This window comes from Nerophis lumbriciformis, linkage group LG03 (genome assembly GCF_033978685.3).
Source record: "Nerophis lumbriciformis linkage group LG03, RoL_Nlum_v2.1, whole genome shotgun sequence".
Classification (NCBI taxonomy): domain Eukaryota; kingdom Metazoa; phylum Chordata; class Actinopteri; order Syngnathiformes; family Syngnathidae; genus Nerophis; species Nerophis lumbriciformis.
The window spans coordinates 48,556,732-48,574,593 of NC_084550.2; the positions used below are offsets into that span (position 1 = coordinate 48,556,732).

The 17,862-nt window shown below is 37.4% G+C and overlaps 1 protein-coding gene across 2 annotated transcripts in view; it reads left to right on the top strand.

Annotated features, from left to right (window-relative positions):
- Positions 1–17,275, top strand: part of rpl29 (ribosomal protein L29) — a 68,779-nt gene extending 51,504 nt beyond the window's left edge. Inside the window, exons 1-3 of one of the 2 annotated variants that reach the window (XM_061938360.1) lie at positions 12,778–12,938; positions 13,021–13,085; positions 17,082–17,275. In XM_061938360.1, the coding sequence (XP_061794344.1) occupies positions 12,902–12,938; positions 13,021–13,085; positions 17,082–17,213 (234 nt within the window). In that variant the 5' untranslated portion in view covers positions 12,778–12,901 and the 3' untranslated portion in view covers positions 17,214–17,275. Of the gene's footprint in view, positions 1–12,777; positions 12,939–13,020; positions 13,086–17,081 lie in introns of those variants that run through there. The other variant, XM_061938352.2, reaches the window with a different exon arrangement.
- Positions 17,276–17,862: the final 587 nt, after the last annotated feature.

A 17,862-nucleotide genomic window follows, 5' to 3' on the forward strand; every position in this document is an offset into this window, starting at 1 on the left:
GATGCCAGAGTTGACCTACTTATCAGTTTATGGCTACAAGCTTCTACTAATTTGGAGAGAAGCATGACATATATTCTAGAATTAACTTTAACCTACTCATAGGCGATGCAGCAGCTCAATATGTCAATACTGTAGCTGTAAAAGAGTTTGTCTGCATTGGAGCTTATAATCAAAATTTTGCTAGGAATTTGTGTCAAAATATTTTTTTAGGTAAATTGAAATGGTGTAAAGAAGTAATTTACTGTGATTAATCACCTTTAGCCCAAATTCAAAAGTGGGATTCATCTAATAAAAATAAAGGTTCATTGAACACAACAGTAAGTAAAAGCAGACTGTCAATCACCACGGCTCTCACAGGCTTGAAGCTATTTTTAAAAAACCTTAGTGAGTGTCCGCATCTGCCTCATTATTGGAGAAGTATGGTGCGACTCCACCAATTGTGCTGCCTTAAGGTTACCTGAACTCCTCACTAACAACGTCTCCAGCCCACCTTTTTTCACCCTTTTTTTGTTGAAACGACTTTCTTCCGTGGCAAATACAACCTTTGTTGCTTCCCGCTAACAACACCCGTTGTGTGTGTTGCTGAAGAATAATGAGCGCGGTGGGATGCTGATTGTATCGTCACGCTGCAGTGACAGGCTGCTGTACTTGATTTGTGCACAATAAATAACACACACTCCTCTGACTTTGTAATATATTACTCTCGAAATAAACATATCTCCAGCTTAATGCCTATAAGGCGAATATTGCGTCATTGCAATGCAGCCACGTGGCTTCTACAATGTCCAAAAAATATTGATGTTTTTGGCTCGCAAAAACTGCAGACACTCTAATTTTTTTTTATATAGGATAATTTGTATTTGCCTTTTCAATGTGTAATTTACTTTTATTTTAAATGTTATTTTTTAGTCTGTCCTTTGCATGTATTTCTTTGTAGTGTACAGCCCTTTGTTCTTCAACTGTGGTTGTTTTTAAAGGGCTTTATAAATAAAGTTGGTATGGTATGGTATCATGGTATATAACTGTAAATTATATCAGTGGCACCCCATGGGTTGTGGTTTTGGAAGACATACATTCAGATATCATTAAAGTTCTAGAATCATTAGACTTATTGACAATTATTCGCTAAGTGTGTTTGTTTTTCAACCATAACACATGCCTAAAGGTGCATACAACATTTTGTGGCCATTCGGTGCTCTTCAAATGGTGACCCGGGGGCCCCAGAATGTCATCATTCCGGCACTTGAGTTCAGTTTAACAACTTGGGAGACAAACATTTTTGCCGCAAATTCCTAAAAACAATAGAGTGCTCATGTTGTTTAGAGAAAGGTGGACCACTGTCAAGACATTGGCAGATCCTTGCATTGACATTTTACCATTGCTAGCAAACATAGAACACTTGGGTCCAAACTTGGGGTTTGCATAACTAAGGCATTCCTCAAGGCACCCTTTAAAGTCCTCTCTTTTTTTTTGGCAGTTACACATTTTTTGTAATGTGGTTTATGTAACTAAGGCTGGGGCTAAAAGAATTTGGCCGGGGACCGAAAGCCGACTGCATGCATGCATATGCATATATATATATATATATATATATATATATATATATATATATATATATATATATATATATATATATATATCAGTGACGTGCAGTCACTAGAGGCAGGTGAGGCGGGGCCTCACGTGCCATCATGGAAAGATGCACCGATCCACCTGTCGATCTCACGATCCACTCTTCCCTCCACTCTTCCCTCACCCGTGAACAAGACTCCGAGGTACTTGAACTCCTCCACTTGGATCGGTTCGCAGCCGAGTGTGAAGCGACTGGGATGAGAATCAGCACCTCCAAGTCCGAGTCCATGGTTCTCGCCCGGAAAAGGGTGGAGTGCCATCTCCGGGTTGGGGAGGAGATCTTGCCCCAAGTGGAGGAGTTCAAGTACCTCGGAGTCTTATATGTATATATATATATATATATATATATATATATATATATATATATATATATATATATATATATATATATATATATATACGTCTTAATTAGATTATCCCAAAAAATAGTGCTCGATACCATGGTAGAGCGTAATATATGTATGTGTGGGAAAAAAAATCACAAGACTACTTCATCTCTACAGGCCTGTTTCATGAGGGGTTCCCTCAATCATCAGGAGATTTTAATAGAAGCATTCACATACCATGGTTTATATAGGGCACAGGATGGGTAGGTACAAGCAAACACCTTACAACAGTGGTAATAAAAGATGCAACCTATGCTTAAAAGAGAAACTGTTTATTATATACCGCCCAGACCTGTCATCCCTTAACAAGCGCAGCGAAATTGTATCAACATGCCGTCACAGACGGAAACACCTCCTAGGTAACACATGAGCCAATCACCACGCCCCTACGCCTGCCTGTACCTACCCATCCTGTGCCCTATACAAACCATGGTATGTGAATGCTTCTATTAAAATCTCCTGATGATTGAGGGAACCCCTCATGAAACAGGCCTGTAGAGATGAAGTAGTCTTGTGAGATTTTTTCCCACACATATATATATATATATATATATATATATATATATATATATATATATATATATATATATATATATATTTATTTTATTTATTTTTTTGCAGATGACCTGCAGTCCGGTCGAGACCCCGATGAGTTTGTGCAGAAATTATTTGGTTATGCAAACCAATTGTTGCAGCAGCTGTGCGGATGGCTGGTCTCAGATGATCATGGAGGTTTGCCTGCTGGATGTGGAGGTACTGGGCTGGGCTATATATATATATATATATATATATATATATATATATATATATATATATACCTTCTCATTCAATGCGTTTCCTTTATTTTCATGACTATTTACATTGTAGATTGTCACTGAAGGCATCAAAACGATGAATGAACACGTGGAGATATGCACTTAACAAAAAAAGGTGATATCACTGAAAACATGTTTTATATTCTAGTTTCTTCAAAATGGCCACCCTTTGCTCTGATTACTTTTTCGCACACTCTTGGCATTCTCTCGATGACCTTCAAGGGTTTTCACTTCACAGGTGTCATAATTTTGATGCCTTCAGTGACAATCTACAATGTAAATAGTCATGAAAATAAAGAAAACGCATTGAACTGAGAAGGTGTGTCTAAACTTTTGACATGTACTGTATGTATATATATGTATATATATAATTATTGTAGAGTCTGTCTTTCTGTGTTTAGTTGCAGTTTGCGCTATGAGTGGGAAAGGTTGCTTGGATTGGGTCATATAAGTCAATGCTGTGCTGTGAGCACTTTAAAGCAAATTTCATGGTAAATGACCTGAAATTGTCACATTGTCCATTAGGCATTGGTACATTTGTTGCAATTAGACTGGCAGCTTATTAAAATGAAGCTATTGGCACCACGCGGGCCCATTTCCTTATTAAACTCGAGACATCTCGCGGGCCGCAGTTTGGACACCCCTGAACTAAGGTGTTGCTGTAGCTTGTCTACTTCAGATGCAGTCAGTAGTCATTTGTTCTACTTCTTTAGTTGTCCTAGTGCTGTTCTTCAAGGTTCCATTTTCGGTCCTCTCTTTTTCATCATTTGGGATAGTCAACACATTTTTGCAGCAGATTCCTAAAAGCACCAGTGGGCTGTCATAGAGATGATCTTTGAGTAGCTTTTTTGCAGATGGTCCTTAAAAACAGGAGAGCGACCTTGCAGATGCACTAAATTTGAAGTTGACGCTTTGTGTAGAATTGGCTATTTTTGCAATTCCACCAAACTATCAAAAAATTAAGCAAACTTTTAGGGATCTGCATCATTAATAGCTTGTAGGATTTTATTGGAGTGGAAATCACAGTTTTCCCCCAAGGCCTCCCTAAGGCTTAAGGACCTCATGTTTTTCTTAGACCTAGAGAAAATAAAATATAATCTGAGGGGTACACCAAAACAATTGGACTTGACCTTGGGGCTGTATGATTGGTTCCATAGCTAAATTAAAGACACTATAAGATAAATGTGACACTCACTGTTGACAATGAACCTTTTCACTACTTCAATTATTTATTAGTTTTTAATTCAGTGATACTTCTCTGTATATTTTAGATTTTTTTTTTGTCAGTTCGTTTGATTTTCTATCTGCTTGTGGTGACGAGGAAGGCAGTACATTGCCACCCACTGTGACTGAAATGTAGGACGAGGGGGTGGCGGAAAAGTATATATATATATATTTTTTACATATTTAACATTTTTGTTGTTTATTTTAATTATTTGTTTTTATTTTTAGTTGGGTTTTTTGGGGGGTGGGGGGGGGGGGGGGGGGGCGGGTCTGTTTCGCAGTACCTGTATTGCCTCATCCATCCATTTTCTACCGCTTGTCCCTTTTGGGGTTGCGGGGGGTGTTTGAGCCTATCTCAGCTGCATTCGGGCGGAAGGCGGGGTACACCCTTGACAAGTCGCCCGTACCTGTATTACGATTTCCCTATTAATTTTTTCTATCAATTTATTTATTTTATTAATTTTTTTTTTTTACGTCATTTTTTGAAGGGTGGGGGTCTGTTTCTCAGTACATGTATTATGATTTCTCTATCAATTAAAAAAAAAATACTTTTTTTTTTTTTAATTAATTTTTTATTTTTAGGTTTTTATTTTGTTTCTTGGGGGAGGGGGCGGGTGCGCATCTGTTTCGCAGTACCTGTATTACGATTTCCCTATTAATTTGTTCTATCAATTTCCATCCATCCATCCATCCATTTTCTACCGCCTATTCCCTTTGGGGTCGCGGGGGGCGCTGGAGCCTATCTCAGCTACAATCGAGCGGAAGGCTGTGTACACCCTGGACAAGTCGCCACCTCATCGCACGGCCGTTCTATCAATTTATTTATTTATTTATTTATTTATTTTTTTACTTCATTTTTTTTTTTTTTTGAGGTGTGGGGTGTGTTTGTTTCTCTGTACCTGTAATATGATTTCCCTATCAATTAAAAAAAATATATTTTTTTTTTGCTCATTTTGTATTTGTATTTTTATTTTTTTTTTAACGTTTTGTTGTTTGTTGGGGGAAGGGGTGGGGTTCTGTTTCTCAGTACATGTATTATAATTCATCTATCAATTAAAAAAAAAAAGTACTTTTTTATTTAAATTTTTTGTAAATTTTAGGGTTTTTTTTGTTTTTTGGGGGGTGGGGGGTCTGTTTCTCATTACCTATATTATGATTTCCCAGTCATTTTTTTTTAACTCATTTTTTATTTGTATTTGTATTTATTTATTTTGTAATTTTTAGTTGTTGTTTTTTTGGGAAGGGGGGTCTGTTTCTCAGTACCTGTATTATGATTTCCCTATCAAATTATTATACTTTTTTTGCACTTATTTTTTGTTTTTTTGTTTTTTGTTTTGTTTTGTTATTTTTTTTGTTTTTTTTGGGGGGGGGGGGGTGTCTATTTCTCAGTACCTGTATTATAATTTCCCTATCAAATGAACAAATAAATTCTCTGACAAATGTTCACTCTTTAGTATGCATGGGTTCAGGAAACAGATGAAATTAGTATTTATAAGCTGACTAAAGGAATCGATTGTGTGCGTTCCGAGTGCACATCAAGCATGTCTGGGTGCTGGAGGAGCACTAGAGAGACCCTCAAGCTGGGGAGAGAAAGTCTGGCTGGTTGGGTCCTCTCAGTAACAGTGGTGCGTTCAAGTGCCAGCTGCGCCTGCTGATGCTCAGAGAGGGGAGGAAAGGAGAAATGAGTCATCCTCCCTCCTCACTTGTGCCTGAGCAGCCTAATGCAGTGTGGCATCTGGCCTTCATTCTAATCCGCAGCATCCTCTCATTCATCCCCTCGCGACCACCAATCACAACGCTCTCCTTCTGGCGGAGGACCGCCCACTGCTCGTCCTCGTCCTCCTTCTCTCTTCTTCATTCTGTCCTTTTCTTGGCGCTAGCATGAATGGAGTCGGGAGCAGCAGTAATACCACGGACAGTAGAAAGTACAGTAGTTTCTGGAAAAGAGGGCGTTTTATCCATTCTTCATCCTCAGCGGGGAGGGAGGCGTTGGTCACATGTGCACACAAACACCATCGCTCCTGTTCAGCTACTCATTGCTCATGAGAGATTTGCCTATTACTCAATGCTGCGCAACTGCAGGGGAGGGTGTCTCACTTCTGCTGCTTTTTTATGCAATCAGAGCCTCATTTCCTCCCTGAAATGAATAGAAGACGTAAGCCTTATCACGATAAACACTCATATGTAACGGCCAAATACAGCACATTTCTCAGTCAAAATGTGGCGTTTTAGTGTGTAGTCTGCACAATGTGGATATTTTTTAACATCATAGCATAATAGACTTCTGACTACACACTAAAAAATAACCCAATTTGAACCCAACTGCTGCTACAGAAAAGGACGAACCCCTTATTTGAGTTATTTTAACTCAACATTTTGGGTTAATTTTTTCAACCCAGCTTTTGCGTTGAATTATTTCACCAAGAAGTTACGATAACTTAATGTTGGGTTATTCCCAACCAAACTATTGGGTTGAATTATTTAACCCAAAATTTGAGTTATGCTAACTCAATGTTAGTTGATTCATAACCCAACTATTAGGTTACATTTATTTTAACTCAACATTTTGGGTTAATTTGTTCGACCCAACTTTTGTGTTGAATTATTTCACCAAAAAGTTGAGTTATGATAACTTAAAGTTGGGTTATTCCCAACCAAACTATTGGGTTGAATTATTTAACCCAAAATTTGAGGTATGCTAACTCTATGTTAGTTGATTCATAACCCAACTATAGGGTTACATTTATTTCAACTCAACATTTTGGGCTAATTTGTTTGACCCAACTTTTGTGTTGAATTATTTCACCAAAAAGTTGAGTTATGATAACTTAAAGTTGGGTTATTCCCAACCAAACTATTGGGTTGAATTATTCAACCCAAAATTTGAGGTATGCTAACTCTATGTTAGTTGATTCATAACCCAACTATAGGGTTACATTTATTTCAACTCAACATTTTGGGTTAATTTTTTTCAACCCAACTTTTGTGTTGAATTATTTAACCAAAAAGTTGAGTTATGATAACTTAAAGTTGGGTTATTCCCAACCAAACTATTGGGTTGAATTATTTAACCCAAAATTTTAGTTATGCTAACTCAATGTTAGTTGATTCATAACCCAACTATTGGGTTACATTTATTTCAACTCAACATTGTGGGTTAATTTTTTCAACCCAGCTTTTGCGTTGAATTATTTCACCAAAAAGTTGAGTTACGATAACTTAATGTTGGGTTATTCCCAACCAAACTATTGGGTTGAATTATTTAACCCAAAATTTGAGTTATGCTAACTCAATGTTAGTTGATTCATAACCCAACTATTGGGTTTCATTTATTTCAACTCAACATTTTGGGTTAATTTTTTTCAACCCAACTTTTGCGTTGAATTATTTAACCAAAACGTTGAGTTACGATAACTTAATGTTGTGTTATTCCCAACCAAACTATTGGGTTGAATTATTTAACCCAAAATGTTAGTTATGCTAACTCAATGTTAGTTGATTCATAACCCAACTATTAGGTTACATTTATTTCAACTCAACATTTTGGGTTAATTTGTTCGACCCAACTTTTGTGTTGAATTATTTCACCCAAAATTAGGGGTATGCTAACTCTGTTAGTTGATTCATAACCCAACTATTGGGTTACATTTATTTCAACTCAACATTTTGGGTTAATTATTTTCAACCCAGCTTTTGCGTTGAATTATTTAACCAAAACGTTGAGTTACGATAACTTAATGTTGGGTTATTCCCAACCAAACTATTGGGTTGAATTATTTAACCCAAAATTTGAGTTGTGCTAACTCAATGTTAGTTGATTCATAACCCAACTATTAGGTTACATTTATTTCCACTCAACATTTTGGGTTAATTTGTTCGACCCATTTTTTGCGTTGAATTATTTAACCAAAAAGTTGATATACGATAACTTAATGTTGGGTTATTCCCAACCAAACTATTGGGTTGAATTATTTAACCCAAAATTTGAGTTATGCTAACTCAATGTGAGTTGATTCATAACCCAACTATTGGGTTACATTTATTTCAACTCAACATTTTGGGTTAATTTGTTCGACCCAACTTTTGTGTTACTCCCAACATTAGGTTGGGGAGAAAAAAGGTTGGAAATAGGGTTTTGGAAAACCAGGAATTCTGGAAAATACTGGAGTTGTTTTGAACTTAGAAAAAGGGTAGTTTGAATTTCCAGAATGAGTGGGATATGTTGAAGGTGGAATGGTTTGAATTGGTTAAAAAATGTGGAAATGGTGTAAGTTTGAAAAATGGCCAATTCATTTTAAATGGGGAAAAATGTCCCGGAAAACCGGGAATTCCGGGAAATCTGGGAATTTTTGGAATTTGTCAAGGGAAAGCCCGCGATTCCCGAATAGGCTGAACAGTTTGAAGTTGGAACGGTTTGAATCGGATGAAAAATTTGGAAGGTAGATTGCGCCAAAATCTGGAGAAGAAGAATAATATTTAAAAAAGAAACATGTGTGTGAACGCTTTGAAGTTTGAAAAATTCCCGGTTTTTCCGAAATTCCAGGAATTCCGTAATACCATTTCTCAATTCAGCATGTTACTACTTCAACATTTCTCGACCAATTTGAAAAATTCCAACACCAACCATTTCAACTCATTCAGAACATTAAATTATTTATTTTTTACCATTTTCCTGAAATTTCCAAATTTTTGGGAAATTTCCATTGAAATCAATGGGACATTCTTCAAAGTTCCACAAGTCCCACATTTTTCATCTGATTCAAACTGTTCCAACTTAAAAATATTCAGTCTGTTCAGCAATTCCTTCAGGAGAAGTTTCATCTACTTCTCTATGGAATTTTTTTTTTTTTTTACGATTTATTTTTTATTTAATTGTAAAGAATGTGCCTCCACGGCTTTTTTTTTTTTTTTTTTTTTTTTTTACCCTTACAATTTGACCCTGGAACCGATTATTGTTGTTTCTAATTTTTTCTATGGAAGATTTTTTGATTTTATCTTATTTTGGTGCCTGGTGACTGTCAACATATAGAGCCTCCGACTAGTGGGCGAAGATGCAAAGATAATTAAACAATTATATTCCATGAAATGTGCGGTGATGTGATATCAGGCAGGCAATATTGTAGAGAGTAATAAACACAAACAGGTGTAATCTGAAAATTGAATGAGAGAAGAGCCGAGGCAGCATGGAGAGCTTCATATTCTGTCATTGAATTAGTCCTGGTCCTGGGAATACTCTCTCAATGTGTGTGTGTGTGTGCTTTGGTGTATGAGCCTACATCAGACCTGGGCAAATTAAGGCCCGGGGGCCGCATGAGGACCGTTAAGTTTTTCAATCTGGCCCGCCGGACATTCCCAAATACTTGTTTTAGATCTTTAAGATGGAAACTGTAGCTGCCATTATGATGTGCAGTGATGTTTTTAAATGACCGTAAGTCTTGAACTATGCAAAGTATTTCAATGGTTGGAATCTGCGCTTTTGCATGATATACTAGTTACTATGGTAATCGAATTAGTTACTATGGTGATCTAATTAGTTACTATGGTAATCTGAGTCACAGCAGCTCAGACCAGGCACCAAGCAGTGTGGGTGGGGAGCGTTTCCACAGAGTGTTTCCAGAGCGGCCAGCCTGAAAAGCGGGTGTCAGGGACAGACACGGAAGGAGATTTTTACAACAAAGTTCAAAATCTTAGTGATGTATCACATACATCAGATCGTAGGTGGGTTTATTTTGTACCCTTTGCGTTCATATTTCGATGTGTTTGTTGCATTTTTTCATGTCGATCGAGAGGGGGAGTGACATTCATATGTCCTCAATATTCAGTGTTTTATCGTTCACAGTTAATATTGTAAATCCCGCATTCTTTATTTTCATGTACATTCTGGGTGTCTCATTCAGTAAAAAAAACGTAAAATTCCATTCCGTTTTTTTAAGGCGATCTGTCATAACGTTTTTAGCATTCAATCAGACATTATTGTGAGGTTTTGTATCAGTGTTCCTAAAAATAGGACCCAAGCACACATACATATATGTTTGTGTATATATATATATATATATATATATATATATATATATATATATATATATATATATACTGTATATAGTCAAGGTTTCTGTGGGGTATCCGTTATACAGTGCTCAATACCGGGGTAGAGTAGACTATACGTTAGGTCAGGAAAAAACACAGAGGCTATTTCATCCCTACAAGCCTGTTTTGCATGTTTCCCTGCTCTTCAGGGGATTTTATTTAAGTGTCTGTGGTTGTTACATAGATATATGGTACATTACAGTGTACCCGTTTGTTTAATGTGGACATGCTGGTGTGGTATAAAATAAACATTTGAAATATTTTTTTAAATTTATATACCACCACATCATGTCCACATTAAACAAACGCAACAAACTGGTCCCATCATGCCGGCACAGAAGCAAGGCACTACTGTGTAACAATGGCCACACCCCCATGTAATGTACCCTATATATATGTAACAACCACAGACACTTCAATAAAATCCCCTGAAGAGCAGGGAAACATGCAAAACAGGCTTGTAGGGATGAAATAGCCTCTGTGTTTTTTCCTGACCGAACGTATATTCCACTCTACCCCGGTATTGAGCACTGTATAACGTATATATATATATATATATATATATATATATATATATATATATATATATATATATATATATATATACACATGTTAGGTCAGGAAAAAAACACAGAGGCTGTTTCGCAGGTTTCCCTGCTCTTCAGGGGAACAAAATCCCCTGCAAAACAGGCTTGTAGGGATGAAATAGCCTGTGTTTTTTCTCACCTAACGTATATGTATATATATATATATATATATATATACATACACACGTTAGGTCAGGAAAAAAACACAGAGGCTGTTTCACAGGTTTCCCTGCTCTTCAGGGGAACAAAATCCCCTGAAGATCAGGGAAACCTGCGAAACAGGCTTGTAGGGATGAAATAGCCTCTGTGTTTTTTTCTGCCCTAATGTATATTCCGCTCTACCCTGGCATTGAAAACTGTATAACGGATTAGCCACAGAAACCTTGACTATATATATTTTTATATAAATGTGTGTGTGTGTGTGTGTGTGTGTGTGTGTGTGTGTGTGTGTGTGTGTGTGTGTGTGTGTGTGTATATATATATATATATATATATATATATATACATATATATTAAATATATATATAGATATATATATATATATATATATTAAATATATATATAGATATATACTGTGTGTATATATATATATATATATATATATATATATATATATATATATATATATATATATATATATATATATATATACCGGCCCCCAGACACATTTTTTTTCTCTAAATTTGGCCCCCCGAGGCAAAATAATTGCCCAGGCTTGGCCTACATCTTTAATTTAATTGAAAACAGCATGTTCAATTTTAGGGAAACACTGACACTTGTGACTTGACCACGGCCGTGCACGGTAAATAACACTACAGATTATAGTTCAGCTTTTGTTTATCCCGCATCATTAGCTCCTGCACCCTCACAGGAGATGGCTCCAGGTGCTCATGGTGGTTCCGAGCACATGAAAGGGAGAGGCAAGAAATAATGCATGTGCAGCTCAACGTGTGATGGAGTGAAGAAGCAGCGCTGCTGCAGAGAGGCTCAGATGATCAAAATGAGGGGGGCTCTAAATATAGGATGCTGCTGCTGCACGATTTCTTCTGCTTGAGCTGGGACTCGCTCAGCCACAGCTGAGGATGGCAGGCGAAGAAGGGAAATATGCACAAATGAAGGTGAACAATAGATGCACTTTCCAGACATTAGACATACCTGCTTGAAATGTAATATTTCAGCTAATTTAATTAGCTGTTAATTAACATGTCAACAAATACATGTGTATTTGTTGACATGACACAATTATTCTATATGTATCTCCTGAGTAGTACTACATGAGTACTCACACTGTACTTTAAGAATCAAATCACATTGTTAATCATTTAATATTCACTCCTATGTTCTGTATCATATCAATAATACTAGGACATAGGCACATTTATATAGTTCATGTTTTGTTCATTTACTGCAATATACTGTTACTAATGATATTTACTGCATGTACTTAATAATATTTAATGTATTATTCATATGTCCTGTACCTAAAACTAAGCAGCCAAACCGTTAGAAACAATTCAATATACTGCAAACTATTATAATATAAATTTAAGGAAATAGTGCAAACACAGAGTGACATCTAGTGGTTGGTTGTGTAAATTCACTTCCCCTAACTGCCAATAGGGGTCAGTGTCATGGCGACGAACAGTCTGCTCTTCCTCGCTGGATGAAGCTTTTATTTACTTCCGGGGCTGACATTCTCTCTCTTCCGGTTGGCGTCCGTTGGTGTGTCAGGTACACGCAAACCTAATGTCGATTCACTTTTGAAATCTATATCAATCTGCTTCATTTACTGTAGTCTACACACAAACGATCAGTGAATATGATAGAGAACATTACAAAGCGTATATATCATGCGTCATTTTAGTGATTCTACCCATTTTTAGCGTAAATAGTATTTTGTTAGCATACCTACCTAGCGCAAGCTACTGATCAAATGCCGCTAATAACAACAATAAAGGATTACATTTTTATAGTTTTCAAACCGGGGTGCACATAAGCTGCTTATGTACTGTAAATATAAAATATTTACTACTCATTATGCCATGTTGACTCTCCTTTTCAGTATGGCTATCGATGCTACGATGTGTGCACAGCAAATGCTTGTAATTGTAAGTAAACCAAGCTTAATGTTAAATTATGCACTTGTTTTTTTGTAGTTCAACCAGTCAAAATGGCAAAGTCGAAGAATCACACAACTCACAACCAATGTAAGTAGGCATCTATAACTTTATATGCATGCACTCCAAGGAGGCATTTTTTTGCAGAATAATGTTTTATTTTTGTTTCCAGCTCGTAAAGCCCACAGAAATGGCATCAAGAAGCCCAGATCTCACCGTTACGAGTCATTGAAGGGGGTACGTCACTATTGTATCATTTTGGTCAATGTAATAGAGTTATCAGGAGTATCATACTTAGCTGGGTACACCTATTTACTGTGTGGCCATATTGTATGGCTTAATGCTGCGTTACATTTGTACTGGGAAGTCGGAATTTCAACTGGAACGCCCCTCGAAGTTGAATTTCCAACTTGGCAAGTCGAAGCACTCTCACCATCCCCGAGTTTGCTTCAAAGATGGCTGCTCTGGCTGTAAACGATGATGTCCGATTTTATATCTGTTAACATTTCTGATTAGTTTCTGTTGCAATACAGTAGCCATGTACAATTTATTGATGTATGTTTACATATGGCAATGTCGCTACTGTTAACTGTGTTTATTTAATGTGGTATGTAGGCTGTTAATCGCTACAATAGCGTATGTTGTTCCTCTTCATCAGCATGTGGTTATTCCGACTATAATTGTAAATCCGTCATCTTTATCTGTGTATAATAATTTGTTTCTGACTAGCTACAATGTGTTAAAATCTTGATCTGTCTCTTTGCCATACCTGCCAACAACAACGGTTTATCCGTAATGAGTACGGTTTTTGATAATCCATTGGTAAAAAGTGTTTTGTACATTTATAAATGATCAACTTAAAAATTGAAGTTATGTAGCGAAGCAACTCCACCGGCAGAGGACAAACTATAAATAAATGATAAATGGGTTGTACTTGTATAGCGCTTTTCTACCTTCAAGGTACTCAAAGCGCTTTGACACTACTTCCACATTTACCCATTCACACACACATTCACACACTGATGGAGGGAGCTGCCATGCAAGGCGCTAACCAGCACCCATCAGGAGCAAGGGTGAAGTGTCTTGCTCAGGACACAACGGACATGACGAGGTTGGTACTAGGTGGGGATTGAACCAGGGACCCTTGGGTTGCGCACGGCCACTGCGCCACGCCGTCCACCGTAATCATTAATGGAAGACAGTTCTGGATTACAGGCAGGTCAGTCTAGTACACGTATTGTTTTACGACGAAGCCACTCTGTTGTAACACGTGCAGAATGTGACTTGGCATTGTCTTGCTGAAATAAGCATAGGTGTCCATGTAGAAGATGTTGCTTGGATGGCAATATATGTTGCTCCGAAACCTGTATGTACCTTTCAATATTAGTGGTGCCTTCACAGATGTGTAAGTTACCCATGCCTTGGGCACTAATACACCCCCATACCATCACAGATGCTGGCTTTTGAATTTTGCGCCTATAAAAATCCGGATGGTTCTTTTCCTCTTTGGTCTGGAGGACACGACGTCCGCAGTTTCCAAAAACCATTTGAAATGTGGACTTGTCAGACCACAGAACACTTTGCATCAGTCCATCTTAAATGAGCCCGGGGCCTAGCGAAGCTGGCAGCGTTTCTGGGTGTTGTTGATAAATGTCTTTCGCTTTGCATAGTAGAGTTTTAACTTGCGCTTACAGATGTAGTAATGAACTGTAGTTACTGACAGTAGTTTTCTGAAGTGTTCCTGAGCCCATGTGGCGATATCCTCTACACACTGATGTTGCTTTTTGATGCAGTACCGCCTGAGGGATCGAAGGTCACGGGCATTCAGAGTTGGTTTTCCGCTTTGCCGCTTACGTGCAGTGATTTCTCCAGATTCTCTGAACATTTTGATGATATTACGGACCGTAGACGTGAAATCCTTAAATTCTTTGCAATAGCTGGTTGAGAAAAGTTGTTCTTAAACTGTCCAACCATTTACTCACGCATTTGTTCACAAAGGGGTGACCCTTGCCCCATGCTTGTTTGTGAATGACTGAGCATTTCATGGACGCTGCTTCTATACCCAATCATGGCACCCACCTGTTCCCAATTAGCCTGTTCACCTGTGGAATGTTTCAAATAAATGTTTGATGAGCATTCCTCAACTTCCTCAGTCTTTTTTGCACGTGTGCCAGCTTTTTTGGAAACATGTTGCAGGCATCAAATTCTAAATGAGCTAATATTTGCTTGCTAGCTTACTTTTTGTTACCTCCGTTCAGTCTCTAAGCCACAACGTTGGCGGCTGTCCACTTTGCTGCTAATCATGTTTGGAGGATTACAAACCAAACACTGTTGGTTCTGAAGCAGTTGTAATTCTAGAGCATTTATTAGTTGCCAGCAAGGTGTATTTTTGACGCGACCTATTGTAAACAGAGGTCACAACACCGGAAGTATATTACCTAAATGGGCGTGGTTACAGGATTACGATTGCCGATTCGTAAACGTTTTCTGCATGCGTGTTATAGAATTTTCCATAAAATTTTCCAAGATAAAAAATGTTGTCAAATACCTACTATAAAGAACTACCGGTAAATGTTTTTTGGGGGGGAAAAACATTTCTATTAAAAAAATGTAAAACATTGAAGTCAAACCCCCAACTGCAGGAAATGTATTCTTGATTTTCAAAATGTTCTTTCGGGTTTGCTTGGCAGCAGTTTGTGCTCATAGAAATGTTCCTTTTTATTTCCAAAGGGTGCTGACATCACTGTAACTTGCTCATACTTGGACTGTGCATCTTATGTTAAGAGGTGCCATGATGCATTAGACACAGATGCAAACATTGTAGTAAAGCATTCATTACCAGTACTATACACTAGGGCTGGGTAATATGCCTGAAAACTATCACGATATAAGTGTTTTTTATTTGTTGATATCAATAATTACAGATTTGTTATTGCCTATCAAAAATAAGGAGCAGGAGAAAAATAAATGAAATCGAAACATTTTTATTTAAATTGTAACTTTTTTCTGGCTATAATCCCCTGAGCTATCAAGACCGAAAGGAAATGTCAACACAACCATGGAAGACACTTAGTCTAAGCAAAATTCTAAAATCACACTGAACACTTGGCAATAACCTCTTTAAATTAAGGTGCCAACGTCGATATTATGTAACAAATGCTTAAAGTGTCAATTTAGTGTTGCCAATCAGCCTATTTCCAGGTGCATGTCTTTGGAGGTGGGAGGAAGCATAACCTGCTAATTGAATTGCCTTTGCCACCAGCCTGGTTTTGCACCAAAGTCATTTTTATATCAAGACTTAAAGCCTGAGTTTGTTTACACTTTCAAAAGTGGCCAGTAGTTGCATAACTTTTGCATATTTTAGCTCTCTGCAGCCAATGTTATGTCACTGAGAATGTAATGGAACTACAAATAACTGCGTTTCAAAAAACAGTACTTGGTACACAACAGTGGCCTGCAGTCACAATGTGCTATGTTCCTGCAGCACAAGCAGATGTAAACAGTTTATTGCACTGCTTTAATTTACAAGCTTCCCACTTTGTAATAGATAAAACAAGCATGCACTTGTGCTGAAAAATCAGCTTTTTGACCGTGTGTAGGTAGCACAATTAAGTGAACCAACTAAACTCTTCAGGTGTCTTTCATTTACATCGGAAGTTTGAAGTCAGAGATGGGAATGATGTCACAGCCAAGTTGTGAGCATTCATCAAGATGGCCTCAATCAACAAAAGCTATTTTTGCGCTTGCCTTGTGTGAATACAAACAACTTAGTAGAAAATATGCACTTTTTCTGTAACATTCAAATACGGTGAATGAAGAGGAAACCGACGATTGCGAGCAATTTGAACTTATATACCACATGTAACGTTAGCATCTATACACATCCAACAATACATTATATATGGCTGATTTAGTGCTGCAAAAACTAATCAGAAGTGCTCATAATGGATATTATAGAAGCTTATTCTATTGTTTACATTCAAAGCAGCCATCTTTGAAGCTAACTTGGGGATGGTAAGAATGCTCCGACTTTCCAAATAGAAAGTGCCTTCAAGGGGCGTGCCAGTTGAAATTCCGACTTCCCAGTACAAATGGAACGCACCTTTAGCTTCAATAGCACACAGCTTCACTATAACTGTTGTTTTGGTCTTATAATGTGTCAAGACTTCATTGAGGGCCATATACTGTGGGTTTTTTTAAGTGCATTTTTAATTTATTTTCCTTGGTCTACAGATGGACCCCAAGTTCCTGAGGAACATGCGCTTTGCCAAGAAGCACAACAAGAAAGGCCTGAGGGCACAAAGGAAGGCAGCAGCAGTGGCAGCAGCTGCAGCTGCAGCCGCAGCACCTGCAGTCGCACCATAGTCTGTTTTCTAGTCACACATCTGTGTCACTGTCACAATAAAGCTATGCTTTGTTAAAAAATGCCTTATGTTTCTGGTATTTTCTTGATTGTAGGCAGTCGGTATCTTTTTAGTTATCTGCTTGATTTGAAATTGAGGAATTAAAAATGCACAATTATATATGATGCAATATGTATTTCTTTCCATAAGTGTAATTAAGACAAGACTGATTCATTCTTTTTTGTAGTTATTTTTAATGAAAGAACCAGTTCACCAAAGTAAATTGTCAACATTGCTGATGGATTTATTGGACCTTTGCAAAAACACTACCTCAAATAATAGAATAAATTCATAATCAGGGTCACCTGGAGTCATTGTGTATACATTACCAAGAGTTTTAACACAGTATTTTAACAAAGACATGAAAGAACAAACATTCATCGCCTCTTAGAAGTGACCAAGCCGCCTTCTAATCAGCATGCGAAGGAACCTTGCTACATCATTTTAGACTGCAGACTTTGTTTTACACATTTTATTTCACAATTTGGTGTGTAATATGTTGTGTTGCTTCACCAAATTGGAATTTACAAGTAAGAATCAAATTGGATCATTTTGACTTGTTCAGCTGAGTCTTCTATCAATATTATTAAATATACATTCAAAAATGAGAT